Source organism: Rutilus rutilus, assembly GCF_951802725.1.
Source record: "Rutilus rutilus genome assembly, chromosome: 17".
Classification (NCBI taxonomy): Eukaryota; Metazoa; Chordata; class Actinopteri; order Cypriniformes; family Leuciscidae; genus Rutilus; species Rutilus rutilus.
This window is the reverse complement of record NC_140230.1, coordinates 30,937,530-30,962,585: the sequence shown is the minus strand read 5'-3', so window position 1 is coordinate 30,962,585 and position 25,056 is coordinate 30,937,530. Positions and strand designations below refer to the sequence as shown.

At 37.8% G+C, this 25,056-nt stretch overlaps 2 protein-coding genes and 1 long non-coding RNA gene across 11 annotated transcripts in view; 2 read left to right on the top strand and 1 right to left on the bottom strand.

Annotated features, from left to right (window-relative positions):
* rims2a (regulating synaptic membrane exocytosis 2a) overlaps positions 1 to 20,258 on the top strand; it is a gene marked incomplete at its 3' end in the record, with an annotated part of 189,910 nt that extends 169,652 nt beyond the window's left edge. For 7 of the 8 annotated variants that reach the window (XM_084385430.1, XM_084385426.1, XM_084385425.1 and 4 more), the window contains 5 exons: positions 14,819 to 14,960; positions 15,742 to 15,854; positions 15,996 to 16,097; positions 16,191 to 16,330; positions 17,727 to 17,942. In XM_084385430.1, the coding sequence (XP_084241556.1) occupies positions 14,819 to 14,960; positions 15,742 to 15,854; positions 15,996 to 16,097; positions 16,191 to 16,330; positions 17,727 to 17,942 (713 nt within the window). Of the gene's footprint in view, positions 1 to 10,995; positions 11,393 to 14,818; positions 14,961 to 15,741; positions 15,855 to 15,995; positions 16,098 to 16,190; positions 16,331 to 17,726 lie in introns of those variants that run through there. The other variant, XM_084385429.1, reaches the window with a different exon arrangement.
* LOC311276031 lies at positions 19,922 to 24,115 on the bottom strand. Its single transcript, XR_014625026.1, has 4 exons — positions 24,008 to 24,115; positions 23,668 to 23,704; positions 23,041 to 23,132; positions 19,922 to 20,640 (listed from the first exon to the last, which is right to left on the bottom strand). It is a non-coding gene; the product is annotated as an uncharacterized lncRNA (long non-coding RNA).
* dcstamp (dendrocyte expressed seven transmembrane protein) lies at positions 20,638 to 25,014 on the top strand. Of its 2 annotated transcripts, XM_084385443.1 has the most exons (4): positions 20,638 to 21,505; positions 22,076 to 23,152; positions 23,983 to 24,315; positions 24,882 to 25,014. In XM_084385443.1, exons 2-4 carry the CDS (start codon positions 22,088 to 22,090, stop codon positions 24,939 to 24,941), a joined length of 1,458 nt encoding a protein of 485 aa, XP_084241569.1. In that variant the 5' UTR covers positions 20,638 to 21,505; positions 22,076 to 22,087; the 3' UTR covers positions 24,942 to 25,014. The 2 variants fall into 2 exon arrangements, with proteins under 2 accessions (XP_084241569.1, XP_084241568.1); XM_084385442.1 differs by having other exon boundaries at positions 20,638 to 23,152.
* The last annotated feature ends 42 nt before the right edge of the window (positions 25,015 to 25,056 follow it).

The window sequence follows — 25,056 nt, the reverse complement described above, 5'->3', positions numbered from 1 at the left end:
TATAAGTTCACTTTTGCTGCAGGCACGTATGGTAAAATGCGGCTAAAGAAAGTAGCACACGAGTATCTTCTGCAGTGACAAACCCGGTTACCTGACAGAGAACAGAGCACGTCACATTCTCTGTAGCCATGGTGATCTGTGCGAACTGCAGATTTTCCTCTGATCCGATTTTCCACGGCCCCCTCTCACCCCCTCAACTAGATGTTATGCAAATGAACGGCTCTCAGAAGGTGGAATGTCGCCCCGGCCGCGTTCCGTCGATCCTGGAAATGAGCAAAAATATGTGAAGATGAAGCAGTAATTCATCTTATCCTGAGGCCTGATCTCAGCGCCGTACTTTGGCTTGACGAGAATGTAATTGGTCTCAGTGGGGCTTTGTGAGTATGTGTGGCCGTAGATAAGCTGGTTCAGTTCTCTCGCAGATCTTGTCTGGTGGATGTGCTGGATACGCACGTTGACTTCTGCTGGGCAACATCTCCTCTGTGGACATCATTTTCACCAAACCCTAAATTTAGTGTTTAGAGAAGGAAAGTTTTATTCAGTCTTTGGGAAGTTAATAAATGAACAGAACATGAAATGTCTTTCTAATTCTGTGGGAACAAGTTACATTTTTAAAAAGAGGCCACTGTTTGTTGTTTTGTATGGTGGCCCTAAAGTGACATGGTTATTAAAAAAATTCGATTGAAAGAAAAATGATACTGTATTTCAATGCTTTTGCATTCTCTCGCAAATGTTTTGCGTTCCCCCAAGAAACTTTGCGTTCACTCCCAAAGAACACAAAAGTTTTTCAACTTTTTACATATGAATGGATTTTTACATAAACGTCTAAAAGGTACGGCTGCAAAAAAATATGACCTTTTGAATTCTAAAGATCAGAAAGAGGGTGGCAATGGTCATAAGTTCAATTTGTTTTTGATTATAAAAGAAACAAAAAATGTATGATATAACCACTTGAAATGAATACTAGCACATTTGGAACTAGAAATTTAACATAGAACATGGGAAAAGTCCATGTCATGAATAATAATAATTAGACAGTCTCATTGGATTAGACCCACACAGTCTGATGAATAATTATGAGACACTACGACTATAGTATGTATGTTGACTTGAGGCTGAGTCCAAGTAACAAAAATAAATGAATAAAGATCTAAAATAAATGTTTTCATGACCCTTAAAGAACCCCCACCATGGTAACATGCCAAGATTTTTCAGAATACATTCAAGCAATCTAGTAAAGAATCAGCTGTCTGAATTTAATTTAAGTTCATTTTCTCTCTCTATTCATAAAACATGTTATTTTCACTTTTTAAGGTCAGGCCATGATGACCGTCATGGGTTTATCTCCGATCATTGGTTGTAAAGATAAAGATAAAGCATATCCAATAGAGTGTCACCATGGTGACAGAGCTGATCAGATTTACAAAGACTAAATGTGTTGAAGGGGAAGACAGTCTGACTGTATTTTATGAATAAAACATACAATATGCTTTGCTTTTGCTCGTTTGGCTCTTGCTCTTGCTATTTACACTTTTATGATACTATCCTTTTTAACGGACAAATTAATATTTGACATAAGTAAAGTCTGTAAGTCATAAAAATAAGCTACCTTCTATTGTAACACTGCTTAATTATTTCCCCGCCAGTGTTTTGCAAGCCTTACATTTTTTAAATATATATTTTTTTATTTCATGGCCCCCAGAATATATATTTGAACATGCAAAATATCAAAAGAAAGAACAGAGCCTCATTTTATTATAGCTTCATGCATTCTTTAAAAAAAAAAAAATTATCAACACTTTCATGAAAAAGCAGCATTTTAAACAAAAAGCTGAGAAAATAGTGTTTTTGTCTAAGGCTACGTTCACACTGTCAGTCCAAATCCGATTATTTGTGTATCTGAAATGGAATCTAATCTCTTTGTTTACACGACAACAATGTACTAAAAACCTCTGCATTTTAAAACCTTACACTTTTCCTTTGCATTTTTCACGTACTGACAACAACATTGTAAAAACAATCCCTGTTCACATGTATCCGCGAAAACGACTAAAACGCTGTATTATTCATGTCAGGCCAGTAGTTGGCGATGTTACTTTGTAAAGAAACACTGCACCCCTATAGACTGAACATGTAATAAGCATGTGGATAACGACACCATTTTCACAAATTCACGTTTTTGCAGTTTAAACAGAGACGATAATGCTATTGTTTTCAAAAACTTGAACTTTGAATCCTGTTTTCAAATGTTTACACGGATTTCCAGAAAAGCGATTTGAGTAGGATTTCAAACCACATGAATGTAGTATTTCATGTGATTTTATTTTTTTTGTTCACACTTGCTAAATATGATTGGATTCCAATCGGATATGGACAAAAACTGGATTTGGACTGACAGTCTGGACAAGGCCTAAAGACTACGTCCAGAGTTAGACTATGTACGGAGTAGATTGTCTATGTACTTAGGCAGTTTTGCTTCATATGCTGTTTTATGTTTGATGATCATGTTAGCTTACGCTTGTTTCTGCTTCTTCTTTGCCTGTCTTTTGATCTGGAGATTCTATACTTTTTCAGAAGGTGCGTAATTAGCATAGCGTATAACAGTGATAACATGGATGGATTGCCGTAAAATTCCGTCAATGGCGGGGAAAGAGTTCATGTTTTAAAGGTGCTATACTGTGTACATTTACATTTACATTTACATTTATTCATTTAGCTGACGCTTTTATCCAAAGCGACTTACAGTTACTATATATGTCAGAGGTCGCACGCCTCTGGAGCAACTAGTGGTTAAGTGTCTTGCTCAGGGACACATTGGTGTCGCACAGTGGATTCGAACCCAGGTCTCTCACACCAAAGGCATGTGTCTTATCCATTGCGCCACACCACCCCTAGTACACCCCTGTGTACTTTTGTACCAATTTTTCTCACTTATAATGTTAGTCATCTTGCACCAAAAAATTAAATGTTCTTGAAAACTTTCCACCCTTTCTCTAACCCTTAAATTTTGCTACTGTACTTTTCACAATTCTGTATGTTAATGACTTTAACCTCTTTGTATTGGTATAGTTCATACTGTCATTCATCAGGGCAAGTTAAATAGCTGACTACTGAATATGCATTAATATGTAAATGTGAGAGGTCATATGGTAATATGGTCATGATTTCAGCTTAGTTTCCATAAATGCTCTTGGTGGACTGTTGAAGAGCAGTTACTTTGATTAAATAGTCAATCGACCATAACATGTTTTTTTTTTCTTTTTTTCGTTTGACTAACATTAGTATGGTGCAACATTTTTATTCTGTTATTTGTAAGGACACCACAGCAGGGAAGTCTTTTTCTGACTCATTTGATTTGGAAACTGAATGTTTTTGTGATATGTGTTTATATGTTGTGTCCTTGTGTTGCAACATCTCTGAAATGTTCTGCAGCTGATTTCATTTGATGCGATTGTCAAAAAACTGGACACAGGCGGCTTACATTCAGTCTTTGTTTATTCAGTCTGGCCTTGTCTCATGAATGTCTCCGTGTTCAAAGACTCACCCATAGATGGACTTCCTTGTTTCAAAAACAAGCTCATGAGAAATAGTCCAGTGATCCTGTTCCTCATCTGACACTCGAGTTACTAAGCAGTTCAGGGGGAAAACCAAAGCTCTTCTTTTTTGCTCAGTTGTGATGATGACCATGTATAGACAATATTATTGTGAATCTCAGATCTGCAGAATGAACTTTTTTAATACCAGCCTCGTATAGTTGTTGTTAATGCAGACGTTCAGTCAGCTGCACAGATGCCTCTTCTTTCGATCTGGGCTGTTAGTAAAGCAGTTTACTCTGTGTGTGGTTTTCTTTCTGTTTTTCTCCATCTGTCCACACAGAGGAAGTGGTCGTTCCTCCATCTGTATCACATCTCTCTTGATTAGACGTGTTAAGAGAAAAGAGTGTGAGGTTTATCACTTCACAGCTGACATAAAGACATTATATCTATTTTATGTTACGTGAATGTGGTTTTTAGAGGTGAATCTTATGAAAACTGCCAAGAAATGTCCGGCCATATTTCTCATCCCAGATTTGCAACTTGCGATTTTTTTCCGCAGGATTTTTTCCCCTCTTCTTTCCATAATATTTCACATCAAAATCTTTTTCCATTGTGACATTATTTAAATGCCAGTTAAGTGCATCTACCCCCCCCCCCCCCCCCCCCCCAAAAAAAAAATTATAATTGGTATTAAGATAATATTATTAGTTAATCTTAATTCAGTGTAAAGAACTTTTGTAATGTACAATTAAAAATATATATTATGATAGTATGATTTTTGTACTCTTTTTAGTTTGTTTGTAATAATTATTATTATTTTGGTCTGACAAACTGTATTACAGTAATAAGAATAATGCAAATATGCATTATGGTAATTATGATTTATTTTTATTTTTTTCACAATGCAAAAATTTTTAATGAAAAAATAATCAAATAGGCTTCATTTTCTTCATGCAAAACATCATATCTTATTTTTTTCCTTCTGAATTTGTGGTCAAATATGACCCAGACATTTCCTTTTCCTTCTTTAAATTGACATAGTCGAGGATGATCAATGATGATTTTCTTTGCAGAATGTTTTGCAATGCTTTTAAAACGGTTAAAGGTGTTGAAGAAGCTCACTGAGAGTTCTAGACTAGCTGAACGCATTTCCGTTTAATAAACAAACATGCTAGAGATGGGTGTTCCAGTTCTGTGTAAATCTGCAGCGCTTTCTAAAGAGTCCTTGTGTTAATCATCTTTCACATCCTCTGGTGTTGTGTTGGTTATTATTACCAACTGGTGTGGCATGACATAAAGCAGGAATGAAGGCAGGAATTAGAGGATGTAAACATGCCATTGGGTAGAAATGGTTATCTACTCACACGCACACACACACACACACACACACACGGCCGCCTGAGCTGGTCAAAACATCATCAGTCTCACACATAGGACGTTCTGCCAGGACATTACATCTTTGTGTTTTTCTCACACGTGGTGTTCTTTAAATTCCCGTAATATGAGTGTATGTTCTCATCTCACAGGCATGAGCGGAGTGTCTGTGCTTTCATGTGTTTTGAGTTGAGCGCCAATTCATCTGAGGCATAGATAGATAGATAGATAGATAGACAGACAGACAGACAGACAGACAGACAGATTGATTGATTGATTGATTGATTGATTGATTGATTGATTGATTGATTGATTGATTGATTGATTGATTGATTGATTGATTGATTGATTGATTGATTGATTGATAGATAGATAGATAGATAGATAGATAGATAGATAGATAGATAGATAGATAGATAGACACCATCATTCCTTCTGTTCTTGAATATTCTGTTGTTTACATGTAGAGGAAGTTGAATTCTCAGTAGAGTAGACATAGATGAACCTGTACTAAATAACATTGGCTCTTCACTTCAAAGTGGTATTTTAAAGTACTGTGTTTTAAAACCATAGTGGTGCATGATTGACAATTGACATTTGTCCAAATAATGAAAATGTAGGCCAGCGGAAGCTCTTGAACCATTTACTGCACTGAATCACCATGACCGACTTACGTAGATTAATAGTTTTTTACAATGGATTTGTTATGAGGAAAACATTATGAAGAGGCTTTTTAATTTGAAATGCAAATAATAAAGTGGTTGATGTAGAAAGGAAGCTGTCACAGAGATGAGGCGAGGACTCAAACGCAGAAGAAATAAAGGCTTTTATTAAGCAAAAAATAAAACGAAATTCAAACAAAACTACCCCGAGGGGGAAGACTTGACTTTACTCGACTTGACTTATAAGGACACACAAGAGTAAACGCACGATGTGCATATGACAACGAACCAGCACAGGACTGCAAACACAGGGAGGATAAATAGGGAGGGCAAATAAAGCAGGTAACAAGGGAGGACAAAGTGGGGCAAATTAATCAATCAGGTAACAAGGTGGGCAGGGTTAGACAATCTACAGGAGAGCACATGACACAAGGAAACACATGACAGGCCATGTGCTCCCACCAAACATGACAAAAAGCACAAGCACATGGCCAGTAAAACGAATCACAAGCCACGTGTTCACACAAAACATGACAACATGAAAGCACACAGCTAGTGAAAAACACAAGCTGCGTGCTACACAGTACAAGACAAAACATGACATGAAAGCACGCGGCCGATGAAAACATGAACCGCGTGCTACACAGAACACAACATCAGATGCAGAAAGGAGAGCGTACGGTCCGAGCGAACTCGAAACAGAGGACAAAACACGCGGAGTATGAAGGTCCGAATCCCGACACAGAACCGAAACCAAACTAGACAGATGTGCCGGGATCCAAACACTACGCCCCGCACATGTAACAAGGCATACAGACAAGAGAGCGCACGGCTCGAGGACGCTCGAAGCCGATCGCACACACGAAGACATGACAAAACTCAGAGTGTCGGAGCTCTGTCACAGAACCAAGAAATGCACTAGACAGAAGTGACAGAACCCTGACACTAGCTGTAATACAGCCTGTCCAATGATATCATCTGTAATATTTTAGTAGTAGCGACTGTAGTGTAGGCGGCTGATTGATCGAATACACTGATTCATAAATGTTTCCTTTTAATCTGGCCTTTTTGAAACCTTCTGACTAGTTGTATTGACTGCATTTGATTTATATTGTATAGTGGTCTCAGGCTGTCTACTGTATGTCTGCTTATGAAACATTTCCCAGAATTATTAAGTTAAGTGCCCTGTGCCCAGTATTGTCATAACTGTTTGCAATAGAGGAGTTTTAGAGATGTGTCAAACGTGAGCTGTGAATTATGTTGTAACCCAATGGAAAGTTTTATTTCTCTTTCACAGCTCTGGAGGCTTCATTGAGTTCTTAGTTTTTCTTGTGCTCCACTTTAGTCTCAGATTGTCCGATTTGTTCATGTTGGTTACTAGGATTTGAGTTGACATTAGCATTTAACATGTTGGGTGTATAAACTTCCATTCTCTGGCCTGGTACGTTTTACAGAAAAAGTCTAGTTTTAACTAGTTTAGTCATTGTGCTGAAATTGTCTGCTTCCTTCCTTCCTTTTGTTGTATTCTGAGCATGTTGAGACATCACCTCTGCCCCCTCTGCCTCTAGAAGACACGTATTTGGCAGTGAATCAGGATGAGAGTGCGTTCTGGCAGGTCTGGGAGTATTAGTACACTGTGTTATGTTCTCCATGTCTGCTAGAAGAAATTCAGAACTCAAAATTTAAAAGAGCCATCAAACAAATCAACATGAATATATTAATGGACCAGAATAGTACCAGATACCAGATCACAGTAGCGACAGTTTTAGTGAAATGTTTTTTTTTTCTTCAATATATACTATTGCAAAACAGTATGTATGTATGTATATATTTATTTGTATGTATATGTATATATATATATATGTATGTATGTATATATTTATTTGTATGTATATATATATATATATATATATATATATATATATATATATATATATATATATATATATATATATATATATATATATATATACAGAGGTGTAGTGGTAAAAAAAGAGGTGGGTAAACAATCAATTCTGGTGGACCACGACGTGGTCACCCAGTAAGGTGGGCCACTGCCTACCGTTGTATGTGTATCCTGATGACATCGCTATAGGCTATCATTTGATGGTACTACCATGGGTATCACTGGTTGTTCCCTCATCACAGGTCACACAATCACTATTCAATTCGTACATTAATCTAAGTTCTTGTTAAAGAGACTCAAGAAGGAATAATATGGTTGAAATCTATCAAGTTTACTAAATGACAAAACAGAGAGAACAAAAATATTTAAGAGAGATAGAGACGGAGGCTTATATCCAGTGCTTCCAGTGCAATGCACTTGTACATAATGATTAGGGATTTGGGATTATTTTCATAGTCGATTAATCTGCTGAATAGTTTCTCGATTAATCGATTAATGTTTGGTCTATAATATGTCAGAAAAATGTGGATCAGTGTTTCCCTGTAGAGGGAAAAGTCTTTAACCTGGTGCAGGCTTGATTCCCTCTGAATCTCTTGTACAGTTGGGCTTCGACATGCTCCCTACATTAAACCAGCTGCCTGTAATGCATAAAAAAAAAAAAAAATTGCAAAATATGCCGTCCCGCCCCTCCGTGTTCAGCGATCAGGTTTCATTCTCGCGCAGCTTGTTTAGTAACTTCACAAGCGTGTCTTTTCCGCTCCGTGTGTGCGCCGTTCTCTTTGTTTCCGTGTGTGTGTGTGTGTGTCGGCGCACTGCGCTCTCTGCTCAATGTTCCGTTCATTAACGGCCCACATGCTCGAATCATGTACCGATCGGCGATCACGCACTGGAAAAGTCTGCTCAAATAACGTGAAATTTAGAGGTGAAAAAACTCAACTTAGAGGTGGATAAACGCACTTTGGAGGCGGATAAACGCACTTTGGAGGTGGATAAACGCTATTTCCGAATTTTGGGAGGTGCGCAAACGGCGTTTATGTGCGTTTAGCCTCGACTACATCCCTGTATATATACATACACACACACACACACACACACTGGCCACTTTATTAGGTACACCTTGCTAGTACCTGTTTGGACCCCTTTTGCGTCCAGAAATGCCTTAATTCTTCGTGCCATAGATTCAACAAGGTGCTGGAAACATTCCTCAGAGATTCTGGTCCATATTGACCTGATAGCATCATGCAGTTGCTGCAGATTTGTATTGGCTGCTCATCCATGATGTGAATCTACCATTCCGCCACATCCCAAAGCTGCTCTATTGGATTGAGATCTGGTGACTGTGGAGGTCATATGAGTTTAGAGAACTGAGTCATGTTCAAGACAGGAGTTTAAGATGATTTGAGCTTTGTGACATTGTGCATTATTCTGCTGGAAGTTGTCATCAGAAGACAGGTACACTGTGGTCATAACGGGATGGACATGGTCATCAACAATACTCAGGTAGGCTGTGGCAATGCTCAGTTGGTACTAAGAGGCCCAAAGTGTGGCAAGAAAATATCCCAGACTCCATTACACCAGCAGCAGCCTGAACTGTTGATACAAGTCAGGATAGATCCATGCTTTTATTTTGTTTACACCAAATTCTGACCTCACCATCTGAATGCTGCAGCAGAAATCGAGACTCATCAGACCAGGCAATGTTTTTCCAATCTTCTATTGTCTGATTTTGCTGAGCCTGTGTGAATTGCTTCAGTTTCCTGTTCTCAGCTGACAGGAGTGTCACCGGTGTGTCTTCTGCTGCTGTAGCTCTTCTGCTTCAAGGTTCAACATGTTGTGTGTTCAGAGATGCTCTTCTGCTTCAAGATTTGACGTGTGTTCAGAGATGCTCTTCTGCTTCAAGGTTCGACATGTTGTGTGTTCAGAGATGCTCTTCTGCTTCAAGATGTGACATGTGTGTTCAGAGATGCTCTTCTGCTCCAAGGTTCAACATGTTGTGTGTTCAAAGATGCTCTTCTGCTTCAAGATGTGACATGTTGTGTTTTCAGAGATGCTCTGCTTCTGCTTCAAGGTTCGACATGTTGTGTGTTCAGAGATGCTCTTCTGCTTCAAGGTTTAACATGTTGTGTGTTCAGAGATGCTCTTCTGCAGACCTCGATTGTAACGAGTGATTATTTGAGGTACTGTTGCCTTTCCATCAGCTCGAACAAGTCTGGCCATCCTCCTCTGACCTCTGGCATCAACAAGGCATTTCACTCACAGAACTGCCACTTCTCTTTTTTGGATCATTCTCTGTAAACCCTAGAGATGGTTGTGCATGAAAATCCCAGTAGATCAGCAGTTTCTGAAATACTCAGACCAGCCCGTCTGGCACCAACAACCATGCCACATTGAAAGTCACTTAAATCACCTTTCGTCCCCATTCTGATGCTCAGTTTGAACTTCAGCAGATCATCTTGATCATGTCTACATGCCTAAATGCATTGAGTTCCTGTCATGTGATTGGCTGATTAGATATTCACATTATTGAGCAGTTGAACAGTAGCCGATAAGTGTATATGCCTATACACACACACTGGCGGTCAAAAGTTTGGAATAATTAAGATTGAAACTAAAGACTGAAGTAATGGCTGATGAAAATTCACAATTTAAAATATATTAAATTAGAAAACAGTTATTTTGAAATGAAGTATAAGTGGGACTTCGTGCAGAAAATTGTCTAGCTGTCATTATATTTTAGGAAAAAGGTCCTTAAGACCATCATTTTTAGGGGTCCTTGGCATCAAAGTTTAAGAACCCTGTCATATAGATTTTGAGGCTGGGTGCTTTTAACCTTCATAACACCATGCACCCTGGTATCGTGGCTGCAAGTTTTGCATAATGCAAATATCTAGTATTTTTAATTCCTCAGCAGACACCCAGTATCTAGTTTCTCTCTGAAATTGATGCCTGAAGTGGCTGTTGAAAATGGTTGGATATGGCTGCTATTCCTGTTATGACTATTCAAATATTTGCAATGCATATTGCGGGGATATTTTTCAGGGATAGCAGTAATTCAGCTGTTTCTGTGGCCAGACGTCTTCTGTGGTAAACATTTACACTGAGAGATAGTGAAGAGAGAGGTGGAGGCCTGTGATAAAAGATGTACGTCAGCACAGAGAAATAAATCTCGTCTTTTTAAGAGCAGAGGAGAAAGGAGGAATTATCTGTGTGTCCGTGTGTGTGTGTGTGACGTGTGTGTGTGTGTGTGTGTGTGTGTGTGTGTGTGTGTGTGTGTGTGTGTGTGTGTGTGTGTTTAACACGTGAACTGTGTGTGACTTGCATGTGGACAGTCAGGGCAAGAGATGCCCAGGTTCCTAATGACCACACACACACACATTTGCAGTATCTCTGGGTAAAGCTCATGCGCATGGAGGAGCATTTGAAGAGCTGAGCCTTTTGATTGGCCGGGGGAGGATGCAAGAAAAGGGGCCTTGCTCCACCCCCTCCTCCCTCCTGCACGCGCGTGTTAGAAAGGAGATAGCTTGAGGAGAGCAGACAGCTTCACTGCGCCGAGAGCCGAACACACACTAATGCTGCGTACTCCTGGGAGATCAGTCGACGCAGAGCTTTCTCCAGCTGAAGAACCCAAAACAAACCCTCGTTCTGCATCCGCTGCAGATTAAGTGATGTTTAAGAGCACTCTCTGCTCTGAGTTCAACCCAGCGTCCGCAGTCTCAGCACCACAGCATCCCCTCCACTCGACCCGGCTGTAAGCATGGGTAGGCAGAGCCACGATGCCACCTCGACCGCGGGCACGGGTGCGGGCAGCGGCGGGCGCATGCAGCGCTCCCAGAGCCGCATGAGTCTGTCAGCCTCGTTCGAAGCGCTGGCCGTCTACTTCCCCTGCATGAATTCTTTCGATGAGGAAGACGGAGGTAAGAGGATGAAGATGTGTCACATGTGGAGATATTAAGTGTTTAGGTCCGAATGGGAATCTTGCATGTCAAAGATCATGTGTTTTGCAGAATATTTGGTGTTATGTGAGCACACCAACTCTTTTTCCTTTTACATTTGATTGAGTTTGCAATTATTTATACGTATCTGGTTTCTGGTGGAGTTTAAATAAATAATCAGCAGAATCATGCATCGCTGTCAGTAAAATACAGTTATGTATGTGCAGTATCATTTTTATTGCACTAAATAGTAGTGCAATCTTTTGATGGTTTTGGTGGGACTCAAGCATCATCTTGTGGTTTGACCTTGAAGGTGCCTCTCTCTCTCTCTCTCTCTCTCTCTCTCTCTCTCTCTCTCTCTCTCTCTCTCTCTGTCTCTCTTTCTCCCCCTTCAGTCGCTATAGAGATTAATATCATAGGAAATATCATATGACTTAATAACTTATGGAACAAATACCTTTTGGCTTTTGTATGATTTAGTGTGATATGTAGGCACAAACGGGTTATCTTCAATCCATTAATATATTAATTACTGGGTGAATCTCATGAGAACATGTCCAGGTCACATCTCACCCGAAAATCCAATGATTGTTGAATTTATTAATTAATTTATTTTTGCATAAAGCCTATAAGCCTTTTTTTTTGGCATAAATTAAGGGCATTACAACATAAATACTATCACAATGTATAAACACTTTATAAATTAATATGGTTATTTAAATTTTTTTAATTTATTAATATTTTTTAATTTATTAATTTTATTTCATTCATTTATAATAATGACAGTTTTGGAAGAAATGTGCTTAATTGTCATGAAGATAATGTCACAAACCAAAATATTATAGGTCCTAAAATAGGCTTTGTTTATTTATTTATCTCTTTTGATTTGGGTTGAAATATGACCTGAATATCTTCTTGATCATTTCATAGAGCTTTTCAAGACATGATCAGAAAACATGGCATGATTGAATCTTAAAGGGATAGTTCACCCCATACCCCCCCAAACAAATTTTTTTTTTGGTCATTTTACTCACCCTCATGTGGTTCCAAATCTGTTTGAGTTTCTTTCTTCTGTTGAACTCAAAAGAAGATATTTTGAAGAATGTTGACGGTATTGGAAAAATTTTAAATTGATGGTAGCCATTGACTTCCATAGTAGGGGAAAAAATACTATGGGAGTAAATGTCTGTCTGCTTACCAACATTCTTCAAAATATCTTCTTTTCTGACATTATGAAACTCAAAATAGAATCAAAATAGAAACTCATACAGATTTGGAACGACATGGGGGTTTTATACAGAATTTTATTTTGGGGTGATATTTGATGTTTTCTGACATTGTGCATCATTGTGACTTTCACACAGCAATCCCGGTAAATTACCGTAAAATTGCCAGAATGACTTTACCGGTAAATACACAAATATGCTGTTCACACAAGCAACGGCTTTTTACCGGTAAGAGACCATTCACACATCAGCTCCAAAATACTGTTAAATTCCCAGTCAACTTTAACCGCCGCACTGTTGTCTTCATCCACCCGCATGAGGAGAAGCGTTTTAGTTTCACTCTGTTCAATTTGACAAAATTTTGGACATCTGAGTTAAAGGCATAAAGGGATGATCAAACAGAACACGAGACATGCATAATAGTATCCAACTGCAGAGCCGCAACACTGATGAATGGAAAAGAAGGCCGGGTCTCGAGTGCGACACGTTGAAAAAGCTGCGAGACGTGGCAAAACAATCAAAGATGATCATCTAGCGCATATTTACATAGAAAAACGATTAAAAATCTTACTGTAAACAGCACCAAGTAATCACTTCATCTCCATAAGATGTTTATGATTGGCCCAAAGCAGACTTCTTATGTCTGCTTTCTACGTGACGTTCTGACTTTCTTCGTGATCATACTGGTAATCTTCATTCCACGTTCACACAGAGCTGGTAATTTACTGGTAATGTTGCAACTTCCCTTACTGGTAAATTGCCGGAACCAATTTACCGGTATTTTTAAAAAGGTCCTGTTTACACATGATCTCTTACCGGTAATTTACCAGTAAAGACTGTATGTGTGAAAGGGGCTAGTGTTTCTCAAGTTTATGTTGGTCAACTTCAACAAGACCACAACTGTTACAAGTTCTCGATTATTATATACAACTGCTGTTAGCACACAAAAGGACAGCCACATCCGCCGATATATTCGTCATCCTCTTGTGTTCAGCTACGTCTCAGGGCCGAAAGCAGAGGCGGATAACATTGAATGAAATGAAAATCAAGCCTGCTGTGTGTGAGCAGCGATTGAATGCTTGAATCTCAGCAGCTCAGCCATGTCTGCTTCCTGTAGTCTTCTCTCTCACCTATTGAAGATGGGTTCTGCATTCTGAGTAGCCCTCACATGACTGTCCTCTTCATTTTTTCATTTCTATTTGGCAACAAAAGAACAGGATGTGCATTCATTTTGTACTTGAAGTTAAAGCCAAGAGAAGACTTGTTTTATAGTGATTTTAGCCTCAAATGTCTTATTGCCAACAGCAATATGATTAATAAGGGCTAAGTTGTGCAATGAATCATAGTAATTGGAATAAACTACTGTTTTGTTTTGCACCGGTGGCAGGCAACATTGCAACTTAGTGCATTGTTATAGAATATGTTGTGTGTGTTTATTATAAGTAATTTCTACTTCTACATGCACAATTTTTGTTATAGTTAGTTATATTTCTACTGGGTATTAAACAGCCATATAAAATATAAAATGCAAACATGATACAAAAGGCTTTCCTCCTTTTTTGTTATGGTAACAACAAACTTAGTTAGCTTACCTTGGGAAACTTTTGAATAATTAAGGAAAAATGTGTAACATCTGCTCCACTAGCAGCACCAGAGAGAAATAATGAACGTTTCCAGACAAGTTTCCCAACCTCTCCTAACACCTCGTCTACCATTGTGCGCCAAACAGGTAGTCCCACTTCAAAATGACATCAGTGATTGAACTGAAATGCCACTTTAACCTGCTATGAAAGTGCCAGTGTTTATAAGTGTTCAGCTGACACAGGTTGAGGTGTTTGTTCATGTCGGGCTTAATTCTGGTTCTGTGCACCTGTATAACCCGTCATGATAAATCACACTGCGTCTCGTGTAACAGACACTGTGGCATGTCTGTAGGCCAGATATAGAAACATAAAAAAGCGCTGTATCTTAAAACAAGAAATTGTTGAGTGGGAGCAGAACCACATGTGCCTAACTCCTCATTTCACACCCTAGTCTAGATCAACGGCACATCAGCTGTCACATCTGAGCCACGTGTGAGGCTTTTGGTTTTCAACGCGCAGAAACGTGTCCTTCATCACTCCGCCTGAAACGTCTTGATATCCTGATTTGATTGACAAATTCTCTCTCTCTGTCTCTGTAGAAGCAGGAGGAAAGAAGCTGCGCAGCACTATCCAGAGGAGCACAGAGACGGGTCTGGCCGTAGAGATGCGAAGCCGAATGACCCGACAGGCCAGCCGCGAATCCACTGACGGCAGCATGAACAGCTACAGCTCTGAGGGAAAGTGAGTAACAAAACACACATGCACACAACCATTCTGACAAGCATGACAATAGGCGCGTTTCCATTACAGATTTGCGCAAAACTTTCGCGTTTTTTTTCTAAATGTCGACAAAAAACGATTTCGAAATGACGGCGTTTCCATTAACCGATGTCATGCGACTAAAACTTCATTTTTTCCTCTCGCGATAAGTAAAATCATTCCAAAAACCATGGCAACGGACATTGGTAGGTTTCCCAGCCACTGCACTAGCCATTATTATTAATCGAAGGAGATGTATGTGTGTTTTCAGAGCATTAATGGTAAGGAACGACTCTTATTATACTTGTGAGCGGCACATATGAGGTATTTCTGAGTGTTTCTCCCTCATATCTGCTTCGAGGTCTTGATTGTGGCATTTATTTGAGGTTTAGAATCCATTATTCCTGTAATTCTTTTGTCTTTTATGAATTTAATAAAGAACTCTGCCTCGTATTCTGTCCAAACACACTGCGTCAGGTGCAACACCGCGTTGACCTGCAAATGCACATTTCCATTGCAGTTTTGCGGAATATTTCTTTTTCGAGTTGCCTGAAAAACCTCCTCATGCGGGCGTAAAAATGTTTTTGTAAAATTTCCATTGGCCGTATTTTCAATTCGCAATTTTAATTTGCGCAATTTGAAGGGTAATGGAAACGCGACTAGTGTGTCATGCATGTTTTAAAATGTTAAAATATAGACCAAAACAAATAATGAGATCAAGCTCTTGTAATCTTCTTATCAAAACCTTTTTCTTTCTTCTCAGCCTCATATTCCCTGGAGTGAGACTTTCTTCTGACAGTCAGTTCAGTGATTTCCTGGATGGACTTGGCCCCGCCCAGCTTGTGGGCAGACAGACGTTAGCCACGCCCCCTATGGGTGAGCACTTGTTTATTTGACTTTCTGTACACTTTGCTATTGTGCTTATGTCTCCAGTCAAACTCAGTTGCCCTGATGCAAGTCCTTACAGTCATATTAATCATGTTTAACCCATATATCCTTGCTTTTTCTCATGTCTAGGTGACATTCAGATTGGGATGGTGGAAAAGAAAGGAGCCCTAGAGGTAGAGGTCATTCGAGCCAGAGGCCTTGTGGGAAAATCAAGTTCTAAGGCACTGCCAGGTGAGTGTGGTTATTCTTTCTGAAGGTGATTTCACAGGCACCTGAAAACTCATCGCTCATGATTAAACTCCATCTGTTGTTGTTGTTCTCCAGCCCCTTATGTAAAGGTGTATCTACTGGATAATGGAGCCTGCATAGCCAAAAAGAAAACAAAAGTAGCACGAAAAACACTGGACCCTCTTTACCAGCAGCAGCTGCCGTTTGAGGAGAGCCCAGGAGGAAAGGTTTTACAGGTATTATGTCATCACTAATGGTTTTATTTACCAGTCGTTTGGCCATTATCTCATGATCATTTGGTCAATCAGTACTACCTTATCTAGAGAGAAGGGATTCATTTGTGTATATAAACTTCTTAGATAATATTTAAATATTATATATTTGTATAATATTTATATATTAGTATATATGTATATATATATATTAATACATATATACATATTTATAATAATATAATTGTTTCGAATAAACTATTATAACCTATTAACTTATTTATTTGTAACCCTAAAATAATAGCCAATAAAGCCATAGTGTGTATATATACAGAGGTTGACATTAAGACCCGCCAAATGTGTGTGATTTCAGCAGTGGCGTGTAACACAGTCACTCCTACTAGCCACTTTGGCGGGTTGAATTTTATATTTAATATATACATTTTTCAATTGTAGTTTTTTAAAAAGGCATCTGAAATAACAAACTAAGTGCAATGTAGTGTTGTCAAAAATATAGATTTTTAGATATAGATCGATACTGAAATATCTGAAACGCTTCCAATACTTTTTTTCGCAGAATAGATACATGATACCAGCTGCGCTTTCTCATTCTCTCATCTCTCTGACAGCGAGTGACGCACAAACCCGCCTCCACTCACTCATTTGCTCCGGATTAATATTTTTGGCATTACAGGGTTTGAATTTCGGTGTGGGATTGGACGTATTGCGCATAATTTTACTCATTCCTGCAGATTTTGTGCTCGCACCCAAAGTGTGCATACAATAAAGCCACCTCTCAGAACTAAACTAAGTTATTTTTCGCTGCTTATTGCGCTTAAACAGTCAAATACAAAAAATAATGTCAAAAAGCCGGTCTTGGCGAGTATTCACATAAACACAGTCAGTTATGTTTCAAGCGAACGTAAACAGTTGATAAAGAAAACACATGTAACAGCATAATGGATCTGTGCATCAGGTCTAAAAGTAACAGCAACAACCAAATTATGAGATAATTAAAAAAATATCTACGTATATGGAAATTTTTCCCCATGGTATCGATGTCAAAATTGTGGCCAGTAAAAATACTGAGTGGCTAGTAACTTTGGAAAACCACTAGTTACCAGTGGCTGGTCAAGCCCTGTATATATACAGTATATATAATTAATTGCGACATAAATTAATATTTATTATTATTATTATTATATATATTTATATATGTGTATAGCGATGCCATATATAAGGCAGTTTAATGATTGATTAAAGTATATTAGCAAATAAGAGTAAATAATAAAATACAGAGTAATACACACATTTTTTCTCCACGATATCTACTCAGTCATCTATTCATTATTTTTTTTTTTTTTTTTATGAGACCTGGCCTCAGTCTATTCATTAATTCTTAATTCTCTTCCCATCGTAGATCATTGTGTGGGGAGACTACGGACGAATGGACCACAAATCCTTCATGGGAGCCGCTCAGATACTTTTAGATGATCTGGACTTGTCCAACATGGTTATTGGCTGGTTCAAACTGTTTCCTCCCTCTTCATTGGTCGACCCATCCTTGGCCCCGTTGACCAGAAGAGCTTCCCAGTCATCTCTCGACAGCGGGTCCGGGCCGTTCGGTCGCTCGTAGCAGTTTCCTGAAATATAGCGTTATTGTAGCAGCCAATGGGTGGAGTTTGAGAATTGCGACAGGTCCCGTCCCCCCGGTAACACTGCATGCTTGATGTTGTGTGTTCAGAGCTTGTTTCTTAGGGGTGAAAAAAGCGGTCCTGTTTTTGCTCGCAAAAAAAATGCCGCACACATCGTGCGCAAAGAGCACCCCCTAGAGGGTAGGGACGAGACGAAGCTGGAAATGGGCTCCTGAGCTCATGGAACGTCACAATTCTTGATTTTAGAGCCTATTTGAAGCCATTGGAGTTGAGCCTGAACTGAGAAGCGAAATGTTGAGTTCTTCAGAAGCCCTTTTTGAAATGGGGTGAAACGTTCTCTTCGACTTTCATTTTCCATTTATGTTTCTTTTAATGTTGATGTATTTGTATCTACATGGGCTAACAGTGTTCCTTGGGTCAAGCCATGCCAACAGACCCAGAAATGTACACACAAAACAAGAATATGACGCGGGAATGGTCACCTCACTCCCCAGATAAGATTCTGCTAGATCAATACAGAGATGACATGTAGGTTTGAATCATCTTTTAAGATCAAATTGAATTTCTTCTCTTGATACTGTATGAAACCTAAAGAGGAAATAACAAGTTTTTTGTTGCATGGACACAACTTTAGCTGAACTTAAAAAAAGAAATAAAAAAAAGTAAATAGAAAAGAAATACATTTCTCAGACTGCAACTTGCAAAAAAAAAAAAAAAAAAAGATGATGATGAGAAAAAAAGAAAAAGAAAAAACAAACCGGATCAGCCATTTTCAACCATTTCTATTATTTTTAAAGATAAATTTCACTAGTGCATGGTTTTCATGGGGAGTGAATGCTACAGTGTGATTTGAAGAAGAAGAAGAAGAAAAAAAAAACATGAAACCTTGTTTTTTTTTGTCCTGTAGACCGTTCATTGGTCTCTCTACTGTATTTTTACAGACAAGCAGTTAAATGACAAGCTAAACATTTTATTTACAGTGAAAAACCTGTTCATGTGACAAAGACGTAAGAAATAAATGTCTATGATTTATTATTGTAAAGGCGTAAGCCTTATGAAGCTAAAGATGATGTGCAAATTGTACATGTTTCTCTACTTCTCCCCTGTCCCAGGGTAAACTCTCTGTACTTCTTGCTTCCGTTGTCAGATTTCCACCCCGATATTGTTCCAGTTCTTTTTCATTTGAATTTTCAGGGGCTGTTCATTTCTTCAGCTCTTCTAGTTTTAGTCTGTATTGTTTGAAGTTCATTCGTTTAACAAGCATGTTGAAAAGGGTTTTTGGCAACATGGCTTGGGCACATCTTACAGTAACTCAGCATGTTTTGATAAAGACGATATTTGGAGAAAAAAAAATTGCAGTTTCTTGTACAGTGCATGTCGACAACGATCCCCTCCCCCCCTTCACCCTGAATTGAATTTTCGTAAAAAATAAGGCAGTGGTCTCACGCTGACCAGAAGGGCAAAATTCCGAATGAACATTCCACCTTGTAAAATCATACTTTGTTGAAAATTTAAAGGAAAATGTGACCAGGGATTTTTATATCTTTACGGAAATATGAGCTGCAGCATTCCTGACAAAAGAGCCCCAAATTTCCGAGATCTTTTTACCGGAGGCGGCTGCAGCTCACTGACTTTCGCAGTATTGTGCTGTACAGTTTTCCGAGCATGATGCTGTCTGCAGAGAAATGCACATCGGGACGATGCTATTGCCACACGATGATATACCTTTGGTTTTTATTTCTTCGTTTCAAGAAAGTAGAAGTCATTTAATATATTTTTGTTAGTTTATTTACAAGCCAAGACCTATTTATTTTTTATTTTCTATTTTTTAGTAATAATCAGAGCTTCTTATATCTGAGCAGTTTATGACTCCTAGTTTCAATGCCTGAATGGAAATATGCACTGGGACATTATACCTCTTCCTATGAAAATTAACTCTACATTTTTCTGATTTGTAAAAAAAAAAAAAAGTGTTTATCAAGCTTTCAGTCCTACTTATGATTTCAGTGTACGTTTTTCACAATCTACATCATTTGAAAAGAGATCTCTATTAAAGCAAACACTCCAAATGTATGGAAGTGGGATAATGTCTCATGATGTCAAAGGTATGTTCTATTCTATTTCAAATGCCTTCTCTATTGTTTTTTCTTTTTCTTTTTTTTTTTTTCTTTTTTGGTGCAATGTGTTCATGCCAAGGCTATGTCTTGGTCAAGTATGGTTGAGTACAGAGATTTATGTAAGTTATTTTTCAAATTAAAAAATAAAAAATGGATATTACACTGGAAAATGAGCGTTCACAAACAAAAGCAGCAAGTCTCTATTTATAGTGTTTCCTGACGTGACATGAAAACACAGATATATTTATATATGGCGTAAATGTACAGTGTATTCAATTCAATTCACGTTTATTTGTTTCAAAGCAGCTTTACAGAAAATGCATGTGTCTACATTACAATTTAGAGTGATCTGTTATCAGAACATTTTAGGCAGAAACAATGAGCTCATTGAAGTAATTATTACAAATGATTATAATATATAGAAAATTTAGCACTGTGCATGTTGATTCAGAGTTGCCGTCATCTTGAAGTCCTGGCCGGAGTTGGAGTCGTCTCTTCACAGGTTTTGGGTCATCTGAAGTCTTCGTAAGAGACTGGATCCAAACTGGAGCTGACATACTCTCTAGTTCGGGATGGTCATCCAAAGATAAAATAGAAAAGCAAATGGAAATTAATTAGCGAAGCTGCTGTTCATAACATTTCAAGCAAATGTAATCGTGCATTTGATCTGATATAACTGGAGTACAAGGTTATGAGATGCATTATGTAAATGTTTGGCTAAAGAGATGCGTCTTTTAGTCTAGATTTAAAAACGCTCTTTATATATATAATACTGTAAAGACAGTAATTATGAAATTTTTTTTACACTTTAAAATAACTGTTTTCTATTTGAATATACTTTGAAATTAATTTATTACTGTAATGCCAAGTTGAATTTTCAGCATCATTACTCCAGTCTTCAGTGTCACATGATCCTTCAAAAATCATTCTAATATGCTGATTTACTACTCAAAACATTTATTATTATTATCAATGTTGAAAACAGTAGTGTACAATTTTTTTTCAGGATTCTTTGATGAAAATAAGGAACTTATTTGTTTTATTTATTAAGTTATTCATTTATTATATCATATAGTATAATTTTGGTCCTGTTTATTAAAGCTGCACTCCCAGGTTGTGTGTACATTAGTTAAAGACAAGAAATTTGTTCTACATGTTATCAAAATGATCAAAATACTTCGGAAGCAGGCATACAGCTTTCCAAATACAACAGAATTATGTTTGTTTTTGTTTTGTTTTTGGAACATTTTTATCACAAGGTGTTTTTTTTTTCTGCGCTACTCTGTGGTTATGAGTAAGTGCTGAGATGATGGCTAAAAAAGGAAGTGACCAACTGGGGGATAAAACAGCTTCCTCCTGCTTTGACACATAAATGCTGGACTGCCACAACACAATCATGAGCTGATACGATTCCAGACAAATATAAGGTAAGTTCAAATAAATTATCTTACTGTAAAATCAAATCTGAGGATATAGTTGTTTTTTTATGTCATCACTGTACAAAATCAAATCTTGCATTATATTAGAGACTAAATTGTATTAACAGATTTATTGTTGCTTCGGTCAACATTATATCAAATTTCAATATCAGTAGAATAAAACCTCAAGCTACACTGATAAAAAACTTTTTTGAGGCATTTATTGCAATTAACCATCTAGTCTCGTCATATTATGTGTGTCTGAACCACAACGTGTCCAAATAACGGTATATATCTATTGTTTTATCATTTAAAACCTAATAAACTTTTTTTTTTTTTTTTTTTTAAAGGTATTACAAGAAAAGTGTGTTTTTGCTACTGTATTTTAACTACTTGATTTGATATTTTGTTATCTAATGCAATGATATTCACATTTTTAAGTTTGGCTTAAATGTCTAAATATGTTTTGGAGCCCAATCAAAATAATGCAGACACTGTAGGGCTCATTAATTCATGTAGTGATGAAATCATAAGCCATCATCATTTCCAATTTCAAAATATCTGTTCATCTTAATTCAGGTTAGAGAGACGATGATGATTCAAACTAAATTTGATCAGCTGGCAGAAAGAGTACGATGGGTCTGGTCCAGAACATATGCTCTCTACACAACCAACAACACGAAAAGCTGGAAGGAAAAAACACTCTTCTTGTTGAGCTGCTTTACCACCAGCCTCATTCTGAGCACATTCCTCTTCCTCGTCCTTCACTTTTCCTTCAAATGTGTTCAGGAGGTCTCGGTTCCCCTCACTTGTGCTTTTTGTATAAGCTTAACACCAGCGATGTATTTCTCAGAAAGGATCCGTTGTTTCGGAGCCCTGGTTTTGATCTCGATGGGTATGAAGCAAGTGAAGAGTCTTCTTCTCACATTAGGAACCAGTTCAGTGATTTTCTTCAACATCCAGAACACGTTACAGAACATGAGACTGCTTGCAAAAGGCCTCCTCTGCAACTTGGAGGAAAAGTTACTGGATATCAATACAGAACCCCTCGGAAATTATATTAAAATGCTAATGTGGGTGGGAAATCAACTTAAAAGTTACTTTATAAACTTTCCGGTTTTGAGTTACCATGCAGATTTTACTCTTAAAGCAAAGGTGGACTCTGTCTCTGAGCTCTTCAAAGTCCACCTCTCTGATGCCGAACAGGCTCTAAACCAGACCACGCAGAGTGTGTTAGCAGTGACCAATGCTTTGTCTTCAATGGGAATGATATTGTCTCCAACATTAGGTCTTTTATTTATTGTGCTCCTTACTGCTTTATACCTGAGAAGATTTCATGTGGACAAGAAGCACAACAACATATACATCACGAAAACGTTCCGTTGCTTTGACGAGCAGCAAAGGGAGAAGGGCAAACCGTGTGTCCTTCCGCTCAGCAAAAGCGAATTGGAACGTTATATAGTGACCCCGTCCATCTGTCCGACCGGTCGGCAGTGGAAAGCCATGCTCAAGTTCAGTATTCCTATATTCACTCACTGTCTCACCTGGCTGGTGTTTATTAGCCTCGACGGCCTGATTTACTGGCTTATTGTGGTTCTGAGCAAGCGGCTCGGGGAACTGGAGCCACTTCATGTTCCTGTGGGGATAAAAATCCAGGTAAGCTAGAATACTGTTATACTTGGATAGCCTGCGTTAGTCCTTTAATCCTTACTAATTAACGGAACTGTATTTAACACTCCAAAAACGATTGACAAACGTATTGTGTTTTTGTGCACGAAGCCATGCACTGCCACTTTGACATTCCTGAGTCACTCTACAACTAATAACTTTTTGTCAAAACTAAACTGTCCGAATTTAGCATTTCAGACAGGAATAACCAGCATATTCTGCTGTTGTGTGAACGTTATCACAGATATCGATCATATATTTCTATATATAAAATTAAGGTAGTTAGGCTGAATCCTGTTTCTATCTTTTATAACAGTTAACGTATTGTTCTTGTTTCACGTAATCACGTTGGGTATATATAATCCAGTTTTATTTATAACTGAATTGTGTGTGCATTAAAGAAAAGACAATGTTGCTTGTGTGAACATAGATCTTAATTTCTGTAGGCTATATTTAAAGGGATAGTTCACCCAAAAATGAAAATGTTGTCTTAATTTACTAACCTTCTTGTCGTTCCAAAACTGTATGACTTTCTTTCTTCTGTGGAAAAAGAATATATTATTAAAAAAAATATATATCCAGTTAAAGTCAAAATGGGTCCAATGATGTTTGTACCACAACATTCTTCGAAATGTCTTCTTTTCTGTTTCACAAACAAATAAAGTCATACCGTTTTAGAATAACATGAGTGTAATTAAAACCGTTAAACTATCCATTTTTCATAATCAAACTGTATGAAAACTGCCACTGATATTTTTTGATGTCTGAATTTCTTCTAATTTTCTTCTCTCCACTTTCTCCTTTTTTTGTTTTGAAAGGAAGAGACATTATTTCTAGGTTTACCTGTTAAGGAAAATGCAAAAGGGGCTGATTTTTCCTACACGGTGTCTCTGTTTGAGAAGAAGTGCTTGCCTGAACCAGAACTGTGGCTCTATCAATCTCTGGTTCCTCTGTCTGTCGTCCTGGTCTTGCTGGTTGTTCTGATTCTGCTGTCATCACAGATAGTCCAGCTCAGGGTTGTGCTATCCGAGCAGTTTTTCTCAGATGTCGCAAAGAAAAGAGCTGCTTATCTACATGCAAAGATTTTAAGAAAGCGGTGCAAGTCTAAAGTGGAAGAACATGAAGGAGATCTGAAGACTTTAGCCATGAAGGTTGGTAGTACTTAACATATTCACTTTGGCAACATCAGTGTCTAAATCAATATTTTTAGAATGTTTAAAAGAGAATCATTTTACTTGAACAGTAAAATTGTGTAAAGATATAGACTTGTTTTAGGAGAACATATCTGGAATTAAGTTTATTTATTCTTACCCCATTTTTTTCTTGTTTTCAGCAGAAACCACAGTCAATTTGGTTTAGCATTATTTTATAATATTTAAATATAATATTTAAAAGCATAATATTTATGCTTTTAAAAATGTCAGTGGGGTAAGAAAAATATGTTTAATTCAAACTATATTCTCTGAAAACAAGTCTTCAGTTTTGCTTCTCTAGTAAACTGATCTTATTTAGCTTTGCAACCAAGGCCAGAAACATATAGTGTATGTTTATATAGTGTTATGCATTGCAAATTGTGTTGTGACATTTCAGAAAAGTATTATGTGTGAAATCGAACCTATAAAGCATCTGCTTTCAAGTTCTTGCATTATGTTTTGGCATTAGCTGTTATAATGTGGATTGTATTAACAAAATCATTTATTTTTTGTTTTTATTGCAGCCCAGTTTTTGGTGCCCCTTACTCTTCCATAAGCACAGAACAAACCCTGATGCTGTTTAAGTATGCTTGAAGTTTGTTACAGTCTGACAAGCTGCCATAATCGCAGGTTTGATAGAGTACATGTGGACAACAGAATTTACAGGCATTGTTATCAAAAAGTGCAACTTAATATTGC